Source organism: Sesamum indicum, linkage group LG8, assembly GCF_026168435.1.
Source record: "Sesamum indicum cultivar Baizhima isolate 11 linkage group LG8, ASM2616843v1, whole genome shotgun sequence".
NCBI lineage: Eukaryota > Viridiplantae > Streptophyta > Magnoliopsida > Lamiales > Pedaliaceae > Sesamum > Sesamum indicum.
In genome coordinates, this window is record NC_142664.1 from 30,746,440 (window position 1) to 30,770,507 (window position 24,068).

General features: G+C 34.4%; 3 protein-coding genes, 1 non-coding gene and 1 pseudogene across 6 annotated transcripts; 3 read left to right on the top strand and 2 right to left on the bottom strand.

Moving 5' to 3' along the window:
• The first annotated feature begins 1,909 nt into the window (after positions 1 to 1,909).
• Positions 1,910 to 3,798, top strand: LOC105169646 (3-ketoacyl-CoA synthase 4 pseudogene; annotated as a pseudogene).
• A 2,501-nt stretch (positions 3,799 to 6,299) lies between these two features.
• LOC105169647 (protein RADIALIS-like 4) lies at positions 6,300 to 7,167 on the top strand. Its single transcript, XM_011090105.3, has 2 exons — positions 6,300 to 6,781; positions 6,927 to 7,167. Exons 1-2 carry the CDS (start codon positions 6,537 to 6,539, stop codon positions 6,949 to 6,951), a joined length of 270 nt encoding a protein of 89 aa, XP_011088407.1. The 5' UTR covers positions 6,300 to 6,536; the 3' UTR covers positions 6,952 to 7,167.
• Positions 7,168 to 15,583: 8,416 nt separating this feature from the next.
• On the top strand, positions 15,584 to 17,949 carry LOC105169649 (uncharacterized). Its single transcript, XM_011090108.3, has 7 exons — positions 15,584 to 16,051; positions 16,165 to 16,422; positions 16,510 to 16,644; positions 16,730 to 16,801; positions 16,887 to 17,096; positions 17,182 to 17,281; positions 17,661 to 17,949. The coding sequence occupies exons 1-7, from the start codon at positions 15,584 to 15,586 to the stop codon at positions 17,696 to 17,698; spliced, it is 1,281 nt and encodes a 426-aa protein (XP_011088410.1). The 3' UTR covers positions 17,699 to 17,949.
• RD2 (Adenine nucleotide alpha hydrolases-like superfamily protein) lies at positions 16,485 to 21,630 on the bottom strand. Of its 3 annotated transcripts, none has more exons than XM_011090107.3 (6): positions 21,255 to 21,630; positions 21,058 to 21,137; positions 20,313 to 20,431; positions 19,885 to 19,961; positions 19,723 to 19,791; positions 16,485 to 16,626 (listed from the first exon to the last, which is right to left on the bottom strand). In XM_011090107.3, the coding sequence occupies exons 1-5, from the start codon at positions 21,484 to 21,486 to the stop codon at positions 19,766 to 19,768; spliced, it is 534 nt and encodes a 177-aa protein (XP_011088409.1). In that variant the 5' UTR covers positions 21,487 to 21,630; the 3' UTR covers positions 16,485 to 16,626; positions 19,723 to 19,765. The 3 variants fall into 3 exon arrangements, with proteins under 3 accessions (XP_011088409.1, XP_088739281.1, XP_011088408.1); XM_088883155.1 differs by lacking the exon at positions 16,485 to 16,626 and adding an exon at positions 16,646 to 17,315; XM_011090106.3 differs by lacking the exon at positions 16,485 to 16,626 and having other exon boundaries at positions 19,478 to 19,791.
• Positions 21,631 to 23,784: 2,154 nt separating this feature from the next.
• On the bottom strand, positions 23,785 to 23,869 carry LOC148787368 (small nucleolar RNA U30). Its single transcript, XR_016067073.1, has one exon. It is a non-coding gene; the product is annotated as a small nucleolar RNA U30 (small nucleolar RNA).
• Positions 23,870 to 24,068: the final 199 nt, after the last annotated feature.

Genomic DNA, 24,068 nt, shown 5'->3' on the forward strand with positions numbered 1-24,068 from the left:
ACAATTCCTTTGACCTCTCCTCAGCAGCCAAGCAGTAGTAATATTGTAAGAAAAGATCCGATCAAACTATTCACATTAAACAAATGGTTCACACGAAGTGCATTTGGATTCGGATTCGGTCACCGTCCGCCCCCACATCCCCATCTATCTATCAATTTTTATTTACGAATTAGTATCACATTCACGTAGATTGGATATGCGTCTCCCTTTTAAATTACAGTTTAATTTAATTATATTATAGGGCAAAAGACAATTTTCATCCCATAGCTATAGGTCATTTTTGTTTTAGTCCCGTAAGTTTTTAGGGTTTCAATTTGGTCCCGTAAAACTGAAAAATTCGCAATTTCAGTCCAAATTTGGCCGAAAAATTTTGTGGGTCGTCAAAAAAAGTCACATGCAATGCATGTGACTTTTAAAATTGGGGCTCGATCCTGATTGGATGGAGAAGCTGATGTGGCGCATACGTGGAAATTAAAAAAAAAACGACTGATCTCAAAAGAATGACAAAGGCGGAGGACGGCTTTTGTCGGATCTTTGCACAGAGGTGACCAAAATTGATGGGACTGGTCTCAAAAGATTCGCCAGAACGAGAGGCATTCAACGATGGTCTTCCGAGCCGGTGGTTCGTTCAGATGAAGGAGAAAACGCCGGCGGAAGGTGCAGTCGCAGCGGACGACGACTGAGATCTTCAAAACGATGGATCTTTGCACCTAGTTGATGAAAATGGATGAGACTAGTTCCATTAGAACCGCAGTGAGGAGACGAATCCAATGGTACCAATCCGCGATCGTGGGTCGTCCTGTCGCCAGCGAATCAACGGGAATTGTCCGCGTCGATCAATTTCAAAGCCCAATCGCTATCGTGGTCGGATCCCATTAGAACCGCAGTGAGGGGTTTTGTTCTCCTTACTATGGGTAATCGAATGGTATATGTGGTGGCTAGAAATTCCAAGTAACGGCGGCGGAATTGAAGAGAGAAGGTGGCGGCGAATGGCGGGGATTTCACGACTTTAATTTTTCGTCGGTTTTTTTTTTTTTAATTTCCACGTATGCGCCACATCAACTTCTCCAGCCAATCAGGATCGAGCCCCCAATTTTAAAAGTCACATGCATTACATGTGATTTTTTCTGGCGACCGACAAAATTTTCCGGCCAAATTTGGACTGAAATTGCGAATTTTTCAGTTTTACGAGACCAAATTGAAACCCTAGAAACTTATGGGACTAAAATGAAAATGGCTTATAGCTGTGGGACAAAAATTGTCTTTTGCCCTATATTATATATTATTACTTTAAAAATAAATATAAATTAATTACATATTAACATGAAATTCCATTAAAATAATGAAAAATAAAAAATAATTACAGGTGAGAGCTAGCATTCCTGAATAACAAGGAATTGAATGGCATTTGATGTTAATGAAACCTATTTATGGTAATATGGCCGAAAGTATTTCCACTGCATTTAATAATGATTTTGCGTAGGATACCACATTAAATATATAGCTGCCACTGATTGGAACTTTCTACCACATTCTAATTAATTCCTATATATCTATATCCATCTATATATCTATTTAAGAAAAAAAAAGAAATAATATTATTTAGATGAATTAATGTAATAATATTAATTAATTTGGCGTTGTTGTGGATCTAAGTTTGAAGCAGGTAGCGGTGCAGGAGTGGTACGTATGTATGTGTTATCCAAGACGTGGATAGCTATGGTAGTTAAATTATTTCTAAACTAACATACATACGTGGGCGCTGTCTAAGATTATTCATTGCTGAATAGGGAAGTTGTGGTATTCAAGTTTTTTAAGGTAATGTATGGAATGTGGGCATCGCAATTTGCTGGTAGCTGTTACGGTTGTATCTACCTCCACCCATCCCCCATTCCCCATCCCTCATTACTCATTTACATTCCTATCCATCATCCACTCAGCTTATACCACTTCTCTACGTAAATACTCCTCCTCCTCCTCCTCCTCTATTCATCATCTTAAAAACCCTACCATCCATCTACACACACACACACATCTCTGACTACTTGATCATCACTGACATATATTCCACTATGAAGACAACAAACACCTCAGACGGCCGTCCAAGTCGGCTGCCGGACTTCCAACAGAGTGTGAGACTCAAGTACGTGAAACTTGGGTACCATTATCTGACGACCCATTTTTTTACTCTCTGCTTACTCGCTTTTCTTGCCTTCACTTTCATTCAACTCTCGCAAATTAACTTCCAAGGTCTCTACCTCCACCTCAAGTACAATCTCGTCACCCTTATGGTTTTCTCCGGTGCGGTGGTGTTTGGGCTCACCCTCTACTTCATGACCCGGCCCAGGGCAGTTTATCTAGTGGACTACGCCTGCTACCGCCCGCCTGACCACCTCCGCGTTGATTTCCACAAGTTCATGCACCACTCGCGGCTCACTGGCGATTTTGACGACTCGTCTCTCGAGTTCCAGCGCAAGATCCTCGAGCGTTCCGGTCTTGGTGAGGAAACCTACTTGCCGGAACCGCTGCATCAGATCCCACCGCAGCCCTCTATGGCGAAGGCCCGTGAGGAAGCCGAGCAGGTGATGTTTGGCGCGTTGGACAATCTATTCAAAGCGACGGGCGTCAAGCCCAAGGACATTGGTGTTCTGGTGGTGAATTGTAGCCTTTTTAATCCCACTCCATCTCTGTCCGCCATGATTATTAACAAGTACAAGCTACGGGGGAATATAAAGAGCTTCAATTTAGGTGGAATGGGGTGCAGCGCTGGAGTCATCGCCATTGACTTAGCAAAAGACATGCTCCAGCTCCACAGGAACACATACGCCGTCGTCGTCAGCACCGAAAACATCACTGAGAACTGGTACTTCGGCAACAAAAAGTCAATGCTGATCCCCAACTGCCTCTTCCGCATGGGCGGATCAGCCGTCCTGCTATCCAACCGGGCCTCCGACAAGAGAAGATCCAAGTACAAGATGATGCACGTTGTCAGGACCCACATAGGATCCCAAGACACAGCATTCCGGTGCGTGTACCAGGAGCAAGACGAAAGGGGAAAAACTGGAGTTTCACTGTCAAAAGACCTGATGGCGATCGCAGGGAACGCACTGAAAACGAATATCACGACGCTTGGCCCGCTCGTCCTCCCGGTCAGCGAACAGCTCCTGTTTTTCGTAACCCTAGTCGCCCGAAAGCTCATCAACCCGAAAATCAAGCCGTACATACCAGATTTCAAGCTGGCTTTCGACCATTTCTGCATACACGCCGGCGGCCGGGCCGTGATAGATGAGCTGGAGAAGAATCTCCGCCTGGAGCCGATTCAGGTAGAGGCTTCCCGCATGACTTTGCACAGATTCGGAAACACCTCTTCCAGTTCAATTTGGTACGAGCTGGCGTACATTGAGGCCAAGGGGAGGATCAGAAAGGGGCAGCGGGTGTGGCAGATTGCATTCGGGAGTGGATTTAAGTGTAACAGCGCGGTGTGGCAAGCGCTGCGGAATGTGAAGCCGTCGGCGAATAGCCCGTGGCTGGACTGCATCGACAGGTATCCGGTGAAGATAATGTACTAAATATTCTTTTCTTTTGAATTTCATTTGGGCTAGCTGTAAATTGTTTTCGCGATTCCAATTCTGAATACAGAGAACCGCAGGGTTATTGCGGTATCTCTGTATCGAAAGATGTATGAATGACGACAAAAGCTTCTTCTTTTCTGTAACTTTCTGTTGCAGTTGTTAATGTGTAGCGGGTTTTATGTTGTAAAAATCAATTACTGTGTTATAATCATCGTTCCTATTCAAATGTTGCCGGTACTGTGTTTGGACAATCTCTTTGTTTCTTTTCTTTCTTTCGGGAATTTTCCTGGAAAAACGCTATATATATAAATACTACATTGATATGAAATTTGTTAAACAAACACGTCTAAGACAACATCCGAACAGAGGGGTAAATAAGATTTTCTATAGCGATTTATGCTGAATCTTTATTTTAATTTCACATATATATATATATAAAGCCGCGTGTATAGAATCTTTTTTTTAGATAAGATTGATGACGTTATATTATACACATACCGTGTTTATATACAATAAAATAAAATAAAAAATGCAACATAAATTAGAATAGAAAATTCAATTCGAATATTAGGTGTCGTCCACAACAATTTTCTCTTTTTCAATAAGATTTCATTTTAATTGTAAATAAATTCTCTTTAATTTAAAAAATTAGATTAAACTATTGTATAGCTATTTGGGGACACAAATGATCATCAGTGATTTATATTAAAATATAAATTCTCCAATTCCCATAAGAAATTTATACATAAAACAAACGAAATCTCGAACGAAATAGTATAATTAATTAATTATATCCTGAGTAATATAATATAAGGAGATTTTGTGATTGAAGGAGTGAGAGAGAGTGGTGAATCTGGCAATGATTATTGAATAGGAAAGGAATAGTTGATAAAAAGAATAAAAAATTTTATTTTATTATGAAATATGAGAGCATACATCAGTAATATATATTGATTCAATCATTTGTTGGTTACTTGTGGTAGTGTTGTTTTGTTTTTGTTTTAAATAAAATACCATGAAATAAAGGGTAGAATTTAGAAATTTGAGTTTGAGGTGGGAAGATGGTAAGATTGTGTTTAGACTGAATAGCGCTAGTGATCCAAGACGAGGTCTGAATCTGGGGCTCACTCAGATTCTCTTTGTTCGCCTCACAAACAGAACACATCGGTCTGCTTATCCTCAAACGTAGGTTTGATACTCTTCTGCACTTTTCCACCCGGCCCATTTGCACAACTCATCTATTCATATCTATTCCGATGCTCCGAATTTGTTCCCTTTTTCTGGCCCAAATATGGGACCAATTACGTGTGAATGAATCCGTTCTTGGCCACCATTCCATCCTCCAATGTTGCAATTTATTCTCCCATTTGGGAAAATTAATATTTTTTATTTTATAAGTTAAGTTCATTTTCAAGATTTTTTTAAGAAAAGAAAAAATTAGACCCATTTTATTTTGGGTTTCGTTTATTAGAATATTAATATTTTTAGTTTCACAACTTATAAAAATTAATATTTTTTATCATTGTCTAGTTTTTTTTTTTATTATTTTTGTAAGTCACATACTCAGTACGTAGCTATTAAGTATTTATGGTTATAGAAAAAATTGACCATTCTTCCCAAATTAGCATATGAATGCTCCACTTGGTCAACTTGATTCATTTGTGAAAAATATGATTCTTTGTATTACTTCTACTTAGTTTCAACTTACAAAAATATAAAAAAAAGTGAGATTTAATTTTTGTGAGGACACAGAAATTCCCCTTTCTTAATTCTAATTTCCTTCAAAATTTATTTTTCCCCCTTGAGTATAATTATATTCCCCCCCTCCCCAAAGTGTTCCAAAATTATAAAGTGCTTATTTTCCTCCCACAGAAAATACATAACGATCACAAAATGATAAGTGACTTACGCTGTTAAATTATAAATAAATTGAAATTGATAATTTCATAAAAAATAAAAGGAATGGGATAAAAAATGCTATTACCCCACCCATTTGTATTGTATGTGAATTGTGAAGTGAAGGGCCTTTATTTGTAGAAAGCCACTTTAATTTGTTGAAAGATTTCCCTATTCTGAGGTGAACCATATTCCATCATTTCATTTGGACAGCTCTACTGCCTGTATAAATGGTTCACAAACACACATACGTATATATACGTATATATTGTGTAGTAATATTGAGGGGAGAGAGTATTGACAGTGGACATATCGCTGAAAGTGTATAGGATAGATAAAGCAGCAGTTAATTAGTAAGCAACACCTGGATGGTGGATTGGATTGGATTTGATGAATATGTGTGTAATTATGATGAGCTGCAGGTTGGTCTATATGTATGTATATAATTACCCATTTCCAATGAAGTGTTGTGGAGAAGAGAAAAAACAGAGAGTAATTCCAATGATGTAAGAGTGAGTATCAAAGTAGTAATTAGAGGGGGCGGGTGGGTCTGAGTGTGTGTGTGTGTGTGTCTGTTCTTCACTGTTCCCTTTCCACATTCATTTACTACACAACAAAACAGTATCTGGAATATATGTATATATGATGATGTCAGGAAATATTGAATTCAGTAGTTGACTACTTGACCGTAAAGAGAAGAGCAGGAGGGGTTAAGTTAATTATATGCATGCTTGCTGCTGTGCTCCACCAAACATGTACATATATATTTATTACTGCATTTCTGCTCGATTCTACCCTACACTTATTGTGTGCAAGATTACGTACCTACTACTGTTTCAAATGGGTCATTAGTCCATAAAATTATGTTTTATATTGGACAAGTTGCGGTAGCTGGTAATTAAATTCACAGGGATTGTTGTATTCCCAACCTGGCAACTCCGGTTGTGGTTGGTGTGCAGACGAGTGAGTCCCCCAAAACATTGATATAGGCTACCCCTCCCGCTATAAGAACCCTCCTCCATCCAAATAATTTCTAGCCATCAACCACCGCCGCCCGCCCTGAGCCCCATGGCTTCCAGTTCACACTCATGGACCCCCCAAGAGAACAAACTCTTCGAGAAGGCACTCGCCCGCTTCGACAGGGACACTCCCGACCGCTGGCAGAACGTCGCTCGCGCCGTCGGCGGTGGCAAATCTGTCGAGGACGTCAAGACCCACTACCAGATTCTAATTGAGGATCTCCGCCGCATAGAATCCGGGCATGTCCCCATTCCCAACTACACCAACACTAACTCCATACATGAAGAGAAGAGGTACGTACGTATGTATGTATGTATATATATGGATGGGGTGCAGTGCATCTGCATTGCATGCACCCATATATAAATCCGAGTGTCTTCTTCCAGCCGGCCCACAAATTAAAAATGCTTTTGAGTGATGGTGTTGGTTGTTTAACAGGCTTATGAAGTTTCTGAAGATGTAATGCCAGCAAACGTCGTCGTCCTCAGCTTATGCATGAGACAGTTGCTGCGGACTAATTCCTTGTAATTCTACTGCCACTGTATGTTTAATTTCATGCATGTCCATTCCTCTACTGTTAATCTTTGTTTTTATCCAAATTGTACGGAAACCCTGCAAATTGCTGCTCCATCTCCCTTTTTTTTTCATGTTTTATTTTAAATTACTAATCTGTTTTATATTTAAGGTGCGGACAAACATAATAAATCCTCCATTAATTCCCACCATAATTATGTGTCTGGATAAACATAACTAACTTAAATGAATTAAATATAATCGTAACCCAGACAGAGTTCGTTTTTGCAGAAGAAATTGGTAGTGAATGGCAACATCACAAGAGGGCTTGGGCCTTCTGATATATGATGCTTTGGACTGGGATAACATTGGGCCTATCTATGTAGATATATATAAAACAGAGGTCCAGGTCTTCGGAACGTCTTAGTCCCTCTCCATACATCAAACTAACCCATCTCTGCCAATACTCACTCCATTCTTCACTCTATTTTGGGTATTCAATTGTTCAATATTCAACACACCATCAAAAATTTGAAATAAATTATTAATGGCAAATCTTAATTGAATTTTGTATTTAAATTCATAACAAATTTAAATTTTATATTTACAAAATATATAAATTTATAATAAGCCTGAATCAAATTTGTGCCTAATGCATCTTGATATATCAATTCAAAATAAATTTAAATTTTTTTTTTGATTGGTTGGAACAAAATATTTTCAAATAATAAGCTGATCCATATACATGATTCTTGTTATTTTTCAGTCAAGTTTTAAACCATTCGTTACAACAATGCGATTAATGGTGGAAATTTAAAAAAAAAAAAAAAAAAAAAAAAGAGAATATATGTGGATCCATAGATGTGAAAGATTAGACAGGAAAGGCATAAATTCACAAGTATAATTAATCAATTTCGGTTGTGATGCATTATCCATAGAATATTAATAATGGAGGGGTGCACTACAAATCTGAATGAATGATCTTCTTGCTTCAACATTTCTGGGACAAATCCCTATGCTCTACTCTAATTTTGTACACATTTCTTCTAACATATTCCCAACCTTTCTTTATTTTATTATTACATTTTAAATTCACTACCATAACATGTTTCTCTCTTGTGTTTTAAACATGATGAATCAATCTCATAATATGACAATCTCAAAGATGATACAATTAAGGTTTTTTTTTTTTTAAATTTGTTAAATGTTTCCTAAGTATTATATTATAGTAGTTGATGCTGAATTAACAAGTATGAGATTACGGGTTCGAATGCCAAATATGAGTATTTGTGTGTAAGTTTATTATTTCAGTATTTATATATAAGTTGGTAGTGACGTGAAATACTTATTGTACATATAAGAAAAAAAATTAAATTATAGATACTAAATAAAATATTATGGAAGATGTGGAGACAAGATAGGTGAAAGTTAGTATGTTATTAAACAAGTAGTTAAAATAAGGTATTGAGCTTATTTTGAAGTAAGTGATGGATGGGCCTACTGAAAACATGTAAAGAGGCCTAAATGTCGATTCCCAGCTGGAAAGAGAGGGTGAGGCCCAGTTTGGGGTTATCCATAACAACAACTTTTAGATGCTTTGCCTTCTTTATTCTCACCACTCACCACCAATCCTTGGTTTTCTGATTTCACTCAGCTGTTTTGTGCACCAAACAAGGAATAATAAACTATCAACCTATATATATTTTTTCTAACATGTTAATTTGATGTATTAATTCTTTACGGGCCCAAATCTAACGCAACAAATAATATCTTTGATTAATAAGATAGTTAGTCAAATAATAAATTTATTAATTGGATTTGGAAAATAAATTCAAAAATATAAAATTCTAACATCTTCTTTCATAAACCTATTATTCTAATTCTAAAATATCCTCAAAATAATTTATAGATATTTAGTTAATTATAAGTTTTCAACCATCCTAAAATGTTGATAGGCATATATCAGTTAGTCTTGTAAAAAGACCGAACTACCCTTCCCATAAAGGCAAAACATCCCAACATGACTAAGATTCACGTGTTTCTTGACTCGGGTCGATCCTCGACTTAGGGGATCATGAATCAAGATCATTGATCGTTTTGTATTTGAGAGCTCGAGATCACACTACTTGAGTTCGTATTCATATGGACATCTGATATTATAAATATCTCACAACTATTTTTGAGTTACGATACTTGATTTATTAAGTTCATATCAGCTTTATAATTCTTTTTTCTAATCTCACAGACATCGAATTTTATTAAAAAATAACCCCTGAACCTAACAATCTGATTTTTCCTTGAATTTCCAAACACTTAATCTGGACTATCCTCATATCTCAATACCCTATCCGAATCAAACATAAAAACACATTAGTTGAATCAAACACTTGAGAAGACGTATGCATTCGTGTTTATTTATTTTATAGATCCATGCTTCATTTCTTAGCAGTGAAGATGCTTTTTTATTATTGTGTTTTTTTGTCAGAATGGGCGTTTAAAGTAATAATTTACATGTTCCCACCTACGAAATACACGTATAAATGAAGGGAGGAAACAAAAAGTGATGGAGTAGTACGTATAACCAACTCAAGTATTATACCGTCATTTATAAAAAATTGATATAATTACACATAAGTTCTCTATAATTTAAGATATTATATATAATATTTCTAACTTCATACGAATAGATGCATGTGAAGAGACAGATTTTCACCTTTATAGAAGTAGTTTAGTTAGTAATAAGTCAATCTAAAATAAATATAACTTTTCGTTCAATTTTTTCTTGCCAATATTAACAAATTTTGTTAATGTTTACTGACGAAAATAAATTTATTTATCAGATAAAAACTAATATCAATAATATTATATATAATTTCTCAAATAACGTGAAGAGCGAGCTAATTATTCATATGAGGCGTATTTTGTATTTATGGGTTTGGGGGAAAAGGTTAGGATTGAATTGAGTAGAATCTTGGGAATTGACAAATTAAGTCAGACACTGAATCCCATAAAAAGAAACTAAGAAACAAATAATTCTGCTTCTTCTATCAATTTGTTTTTTTTTTTTTCTAAATTTCAACCACCTCTCCCCCTCCCTACATTCTTCCTCTTCTTCTACTCACTATTTCCCATAATTCAAACAAACACCCACCCCATCATCTATCAATTCAATATTATACACCAAATTTTTACAATAGAAATTAAAATTGAGAATAATACAACAATTAAATTTTTGTATTATTGCATTGCATAATTGTTATATCTTGGGAATTAGAGAAAAGTGAAAAAAAAATATATGCTGGATTTATATATACATATATAGGAAAACTTTGTTACAATTAAATATTATCGTATATTATATGATATTAATTTTGTTGTAATTGATATGAATGGGGATGAAATTAAATTAATAAGGTGTTCCAAGAAAGAAAGATGGCACATAGATTATGGGTTTTGATATATATATATATATGAATGATTGGAAATGATGACAAAAGGCTGCAACTCACTATTCTATCCTATATATATACCAATTCCCAAGGGAACCCATCTATTTTCCAATTCTCAACTATGGAAATATGACTTGCTATGTTTATATATAAGTGAATTTTTTAGTCTACATATATGATCTATGAGTAAAAATTATTTTAGTATTATTGTTATATTGATAGATGAATTTTTACAAATGATATTCGACAATTATGGAGAAACTCAAGCATCAATTCAAGCATTTGTAAAATTTCATGTATCAATTTGATATTTATAAAGGCTTGGGTATCAATTATATCATTTACAAAAATTCATGTACCAATTCGATAATAATACCAAAACTCAGATGCCAAAATATCATCTATTATTAATTTCTTGTAATTAGGTTGTTGGATGGGTATGGGTATGGATGGTTGCCCAATATGTCAAATTAAACGTATTATTAAATGAATGGAAATTCTTTTTTAAAATTGAAATATATCTGTCCAAATGCATCCTAAAGTAATTTATATATTATATGTACAAAAAGAAAGGCAAGAAGGAAATAGATGAATTGAAATAACAATAAGAAATATATGGGGCCGTAGGTGAAGCAAATTATTATTATTATAAATAAATAAAGATGGCATGCAATTTTCTTGGATGTGATGAAATTATATTGAATTGGGTAGTAATTGAGAAAGTTTGGAACTTTGGATCTGCTGCAATATTTCATACCCCCATCACTTATTATTTCTTGCCTCCATTTCATCCCTAGCTACAAGATAAGATCACACACCACACACACACACACACACACACACACTCTAATATATATATATATATATATGCTATTATTAATATTATTCATATTTTCAAATTAATGTAGGGAATTAATATTGGTACTAAGCTATACGTCCTACCCTAATATGTATATTAATTACCTGCATGCTGCAAATATAAATTAAAAGGCCTGATATTCATTACTAGACCACACATATTTTACATGCCTGATTTTTTCTCATATCTAATTATTATATTGATGTAATTAATTAATCACCCTTGCACCCCACATCATATATAATTATATGTATATTGGTCAAAATAATAATGATTGCTCTTCTTCAATTATACTGACATACCCATTGCTGAAAATGACTCATCATTTCTGCCCTCTTAATTTGTACAAGAGATTTTACCTTTAAAGAATTGAAAAGGAGCCATACATGCCGAAATGAATTATATGCCCCTAGTACCTAGACAAATATATTTCTTTTAAGTGAAAATTATGAATTATTATATTTTGAATAAATCGATTACAATCATTAATATCAAATATTTATATTTAACAATTAATAATAACTATAACAATCATATATTAAACATTAATATCATATAATAATATTTAATTAATAAATACTATTAAAGTAGAACGACACTAACTATTAAAGAGAAACATCCCACACATTGGTGGGGTTCGAAATCATAACTTTAAAGTCATGTGGTACATCAATTGAGTTAGACTTTATTGGCAGTAAAAAAATATAGTTGTAGCCATGTAATGGTAAGAGTAGTGGAATTAAGATGGATTATCTGGTGATTTTGTTTTTTTACCAAGCATGATTACATACATATATAGTATTGAAAAAATGCAAACAACTCCCTATGATATTGCAAATAAGTAAAATATTTTTTTATGATTTTTTTTAATAATTTATCTCTTTATATTTTTTAAAATATAACAATTCACCCGTACTCATGTGTTTTTTAAATATGGAGATAAATTGTTTTATTTAAAAAAATATAAAAAGATAAATTACTATTATTTTTTTTATAAAAGAATAATTTATCCAATTATAATATCACATAGAATAAATTGTAACTGTATATAGTACTGTTAGCAGTGCATGCATATATATATATATATATATGTGTGTAACGTGTGTGAAAGCTAAGAAAAGATACATACATCCTCTTCCTGTATCAAATGTGTAACCATCCATGCACTTCCAATATGTGTGTATATATATATATTAAAGAGAAAACAAGAATGGGTGCATGCATAATAATAATAATAATGTAGAGCATATATATGGAATGATGAGAGTATAGAAGCATTGTTGATTGGTTGAGTGTAGAATGGGGTTTAGGAATAGGGGATTCAAATCATTGCAAGAATTTCAGCATGGGAAAGAAAACTGAGAGAGAGAGAGAGAGAGTTTTGGTTAGAAGAGAAAGTTTTGATGAAATGTCTGCGTCAATTTTATTATACAAATTAGGCAATGCATGATATATCAAGTAGCTAAGGCCCTGTCATGTCGCTTTACAAAAACTGCCCACCAAATGACCTAATCAACAAGGCACAATTTATTTCTTCTATATATATCCCTATTTCTTTGATTTAAAGAATAATTATATCTATATTCTCTCATCTTTAATGCCATTTTTTTGCATAATCACACATGCCAATATTTGACCAAAAAAGTAGCCTGAAAAGTCTATAATACCCCTGTCGATAAAGTCTCTGAAAAAACGAAATTAAATAAGACAAAAATGTTTAAAGTTGTGCACTAGATTTTCCCTTAAGGGGAGTTTTTTATAATTACCAAATGTTAAAAAATGTTCTACATAGGAGCAATATGACCTTACACAATGTTTTATTTATTTATATCCAAATTTTAATTTAAATCTAATTTCTTAACATTATAATTTTAATCTTTACAAAAATTCAAATTAAAATCTCTATATTAGTTAAAAAAAATTTAAATGATCATAGCTATCCTATATTACCAATTCTTTCTATAGAACCTCTATAAAATTATATATTTTAATAATTAAAATATGAAATTATATTTTTATATGTTAACAAAATAAATTACTACGCTATAACTTTCAATTGCAAATTTATGTCAATTTGTACAAATTATTATAAATTTTTAAAATTAAAAAAATTATCTATTCTTTTAAATTAGTATTTATTTATTATTTATTATCCTCTAGTTTTAACTTAAGAAATTGAATAGAAACATATATTATATATAAGACATCATATTGCTCTTTTCCAAAATATTACTCTGACACTCCTTCTAAAGTTTGATGATTATAGAAACACCATTATGATCCATGAAAAATTAGATAAATGATTGACCAATCAATAGGGGCATTTGGGATTCTCAATAATATTTTGGCTGACATAAATAAGCCTTTTTTTGGGTATAATGATATTGATATTTTTATGAATATATGTGCATTTATGTAAAAAAATGAATTAATTTATATAATTATATCAACAATCAAGAAGCGTAAATACAATTAATTTATAAATTTGATTGAGCACACCTTAAAGCAAAAGAGTGAGTTGAGTAGATGTATTACACTAACATCCTTCAAGAAATATATTAGCTAGCAAGGAATGGAAGTAATTATTGTGGTTGCATGAAAACAATAATAATGGTTTTCCCAACATTATATTACAACTACAAAAAAGGATATAATAAAAGTTACCAAAATTTGCGGCGATAACAATAACTTTAATTATGTATATTTATGTGTAAATTGAAAGAAATATTATTTATTACTATGATTGTGAGAGAAAATGATATGTGAGGAGGGGAGGTTGATTGCAACATGGGGAAATATGATGATATGATAAAGGGAGGGGGTGGGGGAGAGGGTGAGGTGGTCATACTCAAATTGAAAAGTTGAATGAGAAATAAAACAGTAATTGAAAAGGATAGCAAATCTAGAGTGGATTATGCTTGTCTCCTCCTCCACCCCTCCCCTCCACCTAAATCTATGTTTACTGTGGTCCTCCACTCTCCATTTCGTTCCCCCCCCCCCTCTATCTATGTATATGTATATATATATATATATAACATATTAATTTTATATAACTTATAAAATCTTATTAAAAAATTAGAAAAATTAAATTTTTTAAAGAAATTATAAGATCCAAAACATCTTATTTTGAGATCTTATAAGCTATTTAAAAAAAAATATCAAACACTTTATTAGAGCTTATAAGCTCTTTAACATCTTATACGATGTTTTGAGAAGCTTATAAATTTAGTCAAACACCCTCTAAATATAATAACAATAATAATAATAAAGTAGGTAGTGTTCTATTTTGGGCAATAATGACAAAGCTGCTGCTGCTGCTACTACTACTTGTATACATAAAGAAAAATGTTGAATCTCTATAATCCCATTTAATTTCAGAAAATATGAATCTCCAACCCCACTTCTGAATGCATATACACTCAAAAATTAATTGAATTAAATAAAAAAATCTCCAAATCAGGGAGAAACAAATATATCAAAAAACAAAAAGACGAAGAAAAGTAATCACTCAATTTCAAGCGGTGTTCCTATGTCACTCACCATGCAACAACTTAGACTTAATTAACATATCCACCAATTGACACGCCCTCCTTCACTTTTACTAATATATTAAATGCAGCTTAATTGGTTACGTACGGTTTTATGTACCTAAATAAATTAATTTCCGCACATTCTTTTTTTTTATTCTTACCATAATAATAATAATATTTAAGACTTAAAATTCAGAATTAATTTTGATATCCCAATCAGCATCAATATTGTATTGTATTTGTGGGAGGTGATGAGTATCCATAGGGGATTGGATTGGGGGTGGGGTGGCCCCTCAGACACTCCCACGTGGCTAACCACGTCTTGTTGGCCCCACGCACCATCGCTTCCCCTTGTGCTTTCCCTTCCAATTCCATGCTTCTCCGCCCCCGCCTTCCAATTCCTTCCTCTCTTTTTATTTACTCCGGCTGCACTGTGTCAAACTCCGGCGGTCATTGTCACACTTCCCGCCCACTTTTCCTCAATTATATACCCCACACTTCCCTACTTTCTACCCCATAAACTCTCACTTTTCCACCCCCCCCCCCCCAACTAACGTCTCTCCCTTCTCCCCCTTAAATAAATATAAAACCAAACCTCAGCTGCTACTGCTCGCATCTTTCCCACATCAAACAATATACGCCTTACTGCAATTCACTTTCTGCTGCCCTCTGCAATTTTCAACACCAATTGTTCAAAACCCACTAATACTTGGATCCAAAGGATTCTCCAAGAGCCTCTTGCTAATGAACAGTGGTTTGCCTGAAATGTTGCATTGTCTCAACACCAATTCAGGAAGTACTGATATGACCGTGATTCAGCGCCAACGTTCACGCCTCAAGTGGCAGCAACAACAGTTAATCCAACACCAACCCCTTGCTTATTTCAATGAAAGGGAGGCGTTGGGTGCTTCTCTTTTGACCTTGAATAATGATCAGGGTCTTGGTGAGATGCTGGCGCCTGGAGCAATGAAGCCCGACCCAGGTGAAGAAAACGGGTGGAGCGATGATTTCCGGAGGGTGTTGAATTATGGGAATGGGTCCGAGTTTGAAATGAGTTATCCTATTCCAAGGACTGTCAGCTGCCCGCCGAACGTGGCGGCAGCAATGGCGGCAGAGGTGGCGGCGGATAAAGGTAAGGAGGCTGCTCTGAGTTCCGAGACCGGCAGAGAGAGTTCCAAGAAGAGAAAGGCTTATAAAACTCAAAACCTTAAGGTGATTTCCCATTTTTATTCTCCGAGTCTTGAAACACCAGCCGTCCAACTTGTGCTTATGACTAAATTTGAGTATAATTTGTTGATCATGTATGTTATATGGGGTATATTCAGGTAGTTGCAGTAGACAAATCCGAGGAGAAAAAGATGAAAGGATGTGTAGAAGAGGAATCTAAGATCACGGAGCAGAATAGCAATAGCAAAAGCACCACCACTACTGGTAGCACCGCCACCAACAACAAGAACTGCAAAGGGCCCTCTGCCAATAATTCAAAGGAGAACTCAAAAGCCTCTGATGTTCCAAAGCCCGACTATATTCATGTCCGTGCCCGTCGTGGACAAGCCACCGACAGCCACAGCTTGGCCGAAAGAGTAAGAAACATTTATCATGTCTTTTGTTGTTTTGTATTGTCTATCTCGAACCTGTTTTCTTGTTCTGATGGAGGGAGGAAATTTTAGGTAAGAAGAGAAAAAATAAGTGAAAGAATGAAGTACCTGCAAGATTTAGTTCCAGGGTGCAACAAGATAACTGGGAAGGCTGGAATGCTCGACGAGATAATCAACTATGTCCAGTCTCTTCAAAGACAAGTAGAGGTAGATAATAAAGACAAGAGTATCAGTTGTCATATTCTTGCATTCATCATAAAATAGGATTTAACAAAATCCACTAATATGGCAGTTCTTATCTATGAAATTGGCTGCAATCAATCCAAGACTGGATTTTGATATCGACAACTATCTAGCTAAAGAGGTAAAGAATTACACCTAAAACTGGGATTTGAATTCTTTCAAACTAAACATATAATACTGATGTCCTTCACAAATTATTTACACAGATTTTTCCAGCTTGTACATCTAACGTTCCCACAATCGGGGCATCGGCTGAAATGGTCAATCCTTCTCACCTTCAGTTCAATTCATTAGGCCATGAACTCTCAGGTACCGCTCTGGAAATGTGTGTAAATCCTTTGGATATCACACTCAGGAGAACGATTAGTGCTCCTGTATCAATCCCGGATACATTTCTTGACTCATCCAGTTTGAATGTAAGTTCTTTTCACTTTGTTTCTTACCGTAGTCTTTGAGCTTTATGATCATCAGTTTTTTTTTATAAAATGACTCTATATACAGCAAATTCAGCACCTAACATGGGAGGATGAACTACAAAATCTCTACAGCATGGAATACCAACAAGAAAGATCAACATCATTTATCTCTCAGCCATTTGCAGGTACAGAAAACATGTCTTTTCAAACTCTGATCCCCTGTTCCATATCTTACACAAATTAGGCATATTGGGCAGTGCCAAAATTGATGAGGACCATGGATCCCCACCAATTTAAAGAAATATATCTGTTAAGAGTTATGTGGTCCTCAACATGAAGTTACTTATTTGGTATCTTTCTTTTCCTGTCCTTCACTTAAACTGAAATGATTGATGATCTAAAGCAGTTGAGTTTTTTTTCCATGTCAGTAATTCCCAATCACAAAAACATAACTTGCACTTCATAAATGTTTCAAATCTACCCTAAACAACAAGTTCAAATATGAAATGTCAAATTTATTCCAAGGTCTGAATTCTAAAACTACATAAAACTTCATTTTTGCAGGTTTCCCCGAAACAGGGCATGTGAAGCTGGAGATGTGAATCACAGTACAAAATATAGAAAATCCTTGAACAAGTCCGATTCAAGTGCTGATCCTCATCTTTATCCAGTTTCAAACTAAATGTCGTATATATCTTATGCATGATCCATGTGCAGTGAGAAATATCAGCAATGAATACGATTAGTAAAAGATAACATGAAGTAGCCAATTTTGTTTCCAGTTTCCTCTGTTGTTATGAATCTCTCTTTCAGTACACAATTTTTTTGCAGATAACAGGGGCATTTCATTGTATATCTATATCAGCCAGAAAAAGTATATAATATGATTACTGACAAATGCTGAATGATATGAATCAATGTAACATCAGCAACAGGGATTTTGCAATGATAATACAAAAGGGTCACATTCATCAATTTGCACAAGTTGTACTATGAATTAAACCTGAAAGCTGTTTTAAGCAATCCATGAAGGATAAGAAGAGGACAAGAGCCAAACAGTAGAAACATAAATGTTGGTCTTGTGAGAGTGGAATGAGACATGGCAGTTATCATAATTAGAGTAGAAAATGAAAGGCAAGTTCTCTCTGAGATGATTCCCTCTCAGCTTTCCCAATTTTCTCTGGTTTGGGGTTGTGGGGTCGTTGGACCATTTTCTTTCAACTTTGCTGTAGGATTCCCAGTGAAAGCTATTTAATAGGATTAATTATAGCAAGACGCAAAGGTCTATTAATCCAAAGAGGCAGGGGGGAGAGAGAGTTCTACGATGCTAAAATTTAGCACTGACAAGTTTAGTAATGAAACGTGTGATGACTTGTTATCATGAACACAACAACTAGATCCAAACAAATCATCTACTTGGTTGAACAAATGAGTAGGAGTTGCAGTCTTTAAGCATCCTAATCCAATGATGGGCTTCAAGAAAGCTTCAAGAAAAGAAAAACTGAAGTTGCCCTTTCAGGTCAAGGGAAAAAAAACCTTCCTATCATTAGCCATCACCTATGCCCATCCCACAAATATATTTTACCAAGCTAGCATTATTATTGCAACTAAATGCATTCAACGGCTTATAATACCACTAATTAAAAAAAAAAAAAAAAACCCTAGTTTCCCTATTAATTTGTACCTTTTTCTTTTTAATGGGAGGCTATGCAGCTAATTGTATCCTACGTCTTGCATGCTGAAGTTTTTCAGGACCTGTAAGGGCAGGCAATATCGCCTTCATTTTCAAGCCATGTGGGAAAAAGCAAATCTGGACCTGCCCTCATCTATTATCAAAATCTCCTTGAATCTCTTCGCCCCAATGGATGGTGAAAAAGCAAAGGCTGGACCTGCCCTCATCTATTACCAAAATTCTACTACTGAAAACTACAAGACAAAGGAAAGAGAATTTTTGAATCTTCACTTTCTTGGGCCCCTTCACCTCTTCTAAAACTTCTCTTTCTTTCTCAATGTTGACATATTACTGTTCCAAAAATAAAAGCCGAAACCTACAAGATTCTCTTGGCTCTTGGGTTCACTACAGCCCACCAGCTACATATTTCTGAAATAATTCTCACCAAATATCTAAAACCATTCATTCGAGTTGGCCCAAAGGTTGGGAAGAAAAACAGAGCACAATGCTTCCAATATCTCTTCTGTTTCTCTGCCACTCATTCTGTGTTAAATGATCAATCCAATTTGAATTTCAAATCCCTACGACCCCATTAGATCCAATAAAATATCATGGAGTTACTCAGTATGCTACTGGTAATATGATACAAAAAGTGTATAATCAGTTCTTGCAGGCTCATATATCTACAATCAGCAACCAAAAATCATGGTTGAAGCCATAAGGGAAAAACTAACTATACTCGTAAAAGAGGTTAAAGTTGTAAACAAGGCAGCCAAAGAAAAAGGTCTGTCCTTGTACAATAAAATAGTTAGAGACAAACTAATACATGATTAAGTACACACAGGAAAACTACACTGCAACATTAAAAAAATTAATTATGTAATATATTAACCTTGCACACACATCCAAATGAAGGAAATCCTTTCTTTACTAAAAGAGATTCAACTAACATACATGCTCTGACGAGCCTCGAGTTCCTCATCCTTGCAAATGCAGATTATAAAACAGATTCTTCCCCTGCATCTGGAGTTGAAGAGCATCGATACTTTTATGATTCTGTAGGACTAACACACGAAAATTCATGAAACTGAGTATAGTTACAGCACAAAGTCATACCTTTCCCAGGAACGATAATGATTGGTGCAGTTTTACAATTGTGGAAGCAATATTCACTTACACTACCCTGTAGCACACTGCAAGGAAAATACAAAAGGAACATGTTAGTGAAAGCACACATATTAGGATAACTACTCCGCCACCCCTAAGGTTAGGCATATTAAAAGAATCCTTGAATTGTAAGAATAACACTGCAACTACCGCAATCATATTTTAAATTACAAATTCCCCATAACTGTAGATAACGTCAGTCTAGTTTCTCAAAGGCAAAGGTTTTTTTTTTTTTTTACATATGCTCAAATCTCATAAGGTGGTTTTGTAATTATCCTCCATAGAAAGTATGCAAGTATATTGAGACACAGTCTGCTAGCAAATTCTGGGACAAGAGAAAGAATGCAACATTGAGTGGAGAGAAAAGAGGACGAGACCTTTGGATCAAGCTTCGGCCCTTGGTGCCCATTACAACAGCAGCAGGCTTCAACCTCTCTGCTTCCTTGCATATCGCCTTGCCGGTGTCCCCTTCCACAATCCTAGCCTTTGTTCTTACCTATTTTCACAGAAGTATATGAAATACCATTGGTTTGTAAAATTCATAAGAGAAAGAAATAGAATTCAGGTAAAAGCTTTTGAGATTTTTTTCTTATGTTTTATTTACTTTTGTGACAAGGTGCGTATCCGTTTTACAGATTCAATATGTGCTCAAGAGATTGAAGAGCATCTAAATTTTATTATTTCACAAGAAAATACAGCCTATTTAGGTTCAACAATTAAATAAAAGAATGAGTTCTAAATGTTTGATTTGACATTTGCTGAGAACCACCCTGGATATAATCAAGAAGAGTCATGGGAAGCAACCTAGTGTTTCAGGTACATTTCAGTTTTACTTGATTGTCAAAGGAGGTCTTGAATAAAGATTTGACATAACATAATGCTAAAAAGGCTTAATATGTTTGGAAGGTTTTATTTATTTATTTTTCTCAAATTACCAAACCAAGCTGGGCCAAGCGACAAAGATTATACAGAACAAACTTCCAAAGATCAATCACATTTAGAATTGCAATTAATGGCAGCTCACATGAATTGCATTTATTATCTCAATTTTGCACAATCGCAATAATTATAACTCCAGTCATCATGCCTACAAAATAATTAAGAAGTGTCATGAAAACTCACCATAGCAACCTGAAATGCCTCCACAGCAAGCTTCTCCATGAGCTCCTGACTCGTCTCGTACACAATCTGGTTCTTGATACCTTAGAAACCACAGTAGCAACGACATGAAAAAACCACAAAATGAGGCGCCAATCCTGAAAGAGAAAAAGAAACTTGTACAAAACAAGCAATTGAAAAAACGAAGAATCGGGGTGTACTGGAGATGGCGTGGACGAGGTGGACTGTATCGGCGAGGCGGCAGAGATGGGTGATAGCCCAATCAAAGGCGTGCTTGCTGTTTGGCCCATGATCGACAGCTATGATTATGTCACGGCCCCTTCTCCTCTCGCCGGTTTCCCTGTCGAGTTCGGGGGGGGATACAACTGGTATCATTGCCGGCAAACTGACTTCTCTCCAGTTATACTCTTCCTCCTCCTTCAACGTCTCCATTCACGGATTTCCTCTCTTTACCTTCTCTGTTTAATGATCGATCAACACTGTATAATAAGGGTTTGCAGATTTAGCGGTGTGACGGAGTTTTCGTATAGCGTTAGCATATCATTATCGTGCCGTGTTTATAGAAGTTTAAATTAAGTAATTTTGAAATTATAACTTAGATTAAGTTAAAAGAATGTGTTCAGAAATATATAATTTTTTTTCTATTGGTAAAGAACAATAATACACGTTTTTGTTGACTGTAATTACTAGTACAATCCTTATGATTTGAAAAACATTGATATTTCTATCTATTGTTTTCGTCTGATAAATTTTTCTCAGATCAAAATTTTTAAATTTTTTAGTATTATGAAAAGAATTTAATGAATATTATATTTATTTTTAATTAATTTATTACAAATTAAATAAAAAAATTTCTAATTGAATTACTCTTATAAATATTCACACTTATATATGATGAGATTTATAATATTAATTTGATCAGAAAAAATTTGTTTAACATGCAATAATCAATCAGAAATCGCTATGAATTTGCATTCAATTTTGTTTTACTAATATCAATAAACTCGATGAATTTTAATTAATGAAAATATTTATTTGCTAGGAAAACCCAACATTAAGAACACTGAATATAAATTCTTAAACTATATAAAAATTGATGTGTAATTATATCAAATTTTAAAAAATAAATATGTAATTGTCTATTAATAATTATTACGTAAAGAAACTTAAAACCTTTAAATCCTAATATCTTATCCGTCCATTTCGAAAAAAAAAATTTAAAAGAGAATTAGTTGTTCAACCAGCAGCTTGATCAAACTATAGAAGTAGGTTGTGGGTAGAATAACTTGATGACCGGTGAGCAGCTTTTGGGTAAAGGCGTGTGTCAGTCAAAAGCGTGGTTACTTTTCATATACTTCTAGCATTGTTCATGAATTTGATTGCAATCGTGTTGGAATTGGAGAACTTACAAGGGACCCGGCTGTTGACTTTTCTCGTGGAATTTGGAACGCGGTTTACGGATGTTCCGCCTCTAAAACCACCGTGGTCCCACGAGAATCAAATTCAGAACCCAAAATGGGCGATTTCTTCTCACCGATTATTTTGAAATTGGCAAAGTCATAAAATTAGCACGTATCAACGATATAATTTTGGCGCCATAACTATCAATGATATGAAATTATTGTGAGTTTAAATGTATCAAAACGTTATGGTATTTATTTCATTTTATACAAATTTATTATTTTTTATAATTTCAATGTCATTAAAAATATACTGAAATATTAACTATTATTTTAAAATTATGATGTAATTATTATAAAAAGAATAATATAGAAAGCATGTGCAGAATTTGGATATTTTGGTCGATTTTGTTAGGTTTAGCGAAATTTATTATAAATAAATAAATTACCTCACTTTGAAAAAGAAAAATAATAGTTTACCCCCTATTTTTTAGAATAAAATTAAATTATCTCCACATATATGAAAACAAATTGCTTCATTTAAAAAAAATACAAATGTATAAATTACTATATTTTTTATAAAAACATAATTTACTTATATACAATACAAATAAAATTATTTGTTAACTTTTTCCAATTTTATGTGACAGTTATTGTGATTTTACAGCAACGTTCTTGAATGAAAAAGGAATACGAGTTGTTACTAATTATTAATATTAATCAGTAATTAGTACCCAGCTTATTAATTAATAATTAATTTCATACTGGAAAATAACAAAATTAAAAGTGGAAAGATTTCTACTACTTTCAACGATTTAAAATTGAGGTCTTCAATAAGAAGTCTAACAATATTACACTGAAATTGTAACTACGTCAAAATTCCTCACATTATTCTTCACTTATCCATACAAATCCACAAATTCTATAAATGCATCAGATTTTAAAAAAAGTTGGAACTCCACTTGAGTTAATTTACAAATATAATTCAATAGGAGGCAGCATTCACAATGTTTGTATTGATCCAAACGTACCTGAAACAAACACAAACGAGGACCGACTCGCAAACACAAAGAAGACATCATCCGTTTTAAAAACCAAAAGTCGAACAAACACCTAATCAATTAGCTATTAACATTAAAAATTTAACCTAATCAGTCTCATTCGACAAATCGAAATCATTTTCTCACACTTGTACTATTTCCATTTTTTGGATTAACAAAAACGAGTAAGATAAACATGTATTTTGTTTGTGATAAACTAGTGAATGAACACAGGAAGATTTTAAGCATTTCCCTAGTAAAATGTCAGATGCAAAAAAGAAAGAGAAGGCGCTCAGTCAAGAGTAAGAATGGATTGGAGGTGTTTTTCCTCAGTAATAATCAGATTAACGAGATCATACTTCCATCATCATCGCGCCTCCTAATCACCCAAAAATAAACGTGTGCATATCTGTATGTGTGTGCGAGCTCTTAACCAACAGATTTCCCTTACCAGAGTATCATTTCATGTAGGAGGCTGGGGCCGGGAGGCGAATTCGCCCAGTCTGAACTAGGGTTGTAGCACTGGTGTATTTATAGAAGAGAGTAGGGTTAATTCAGTCAACTTCGCACAGTT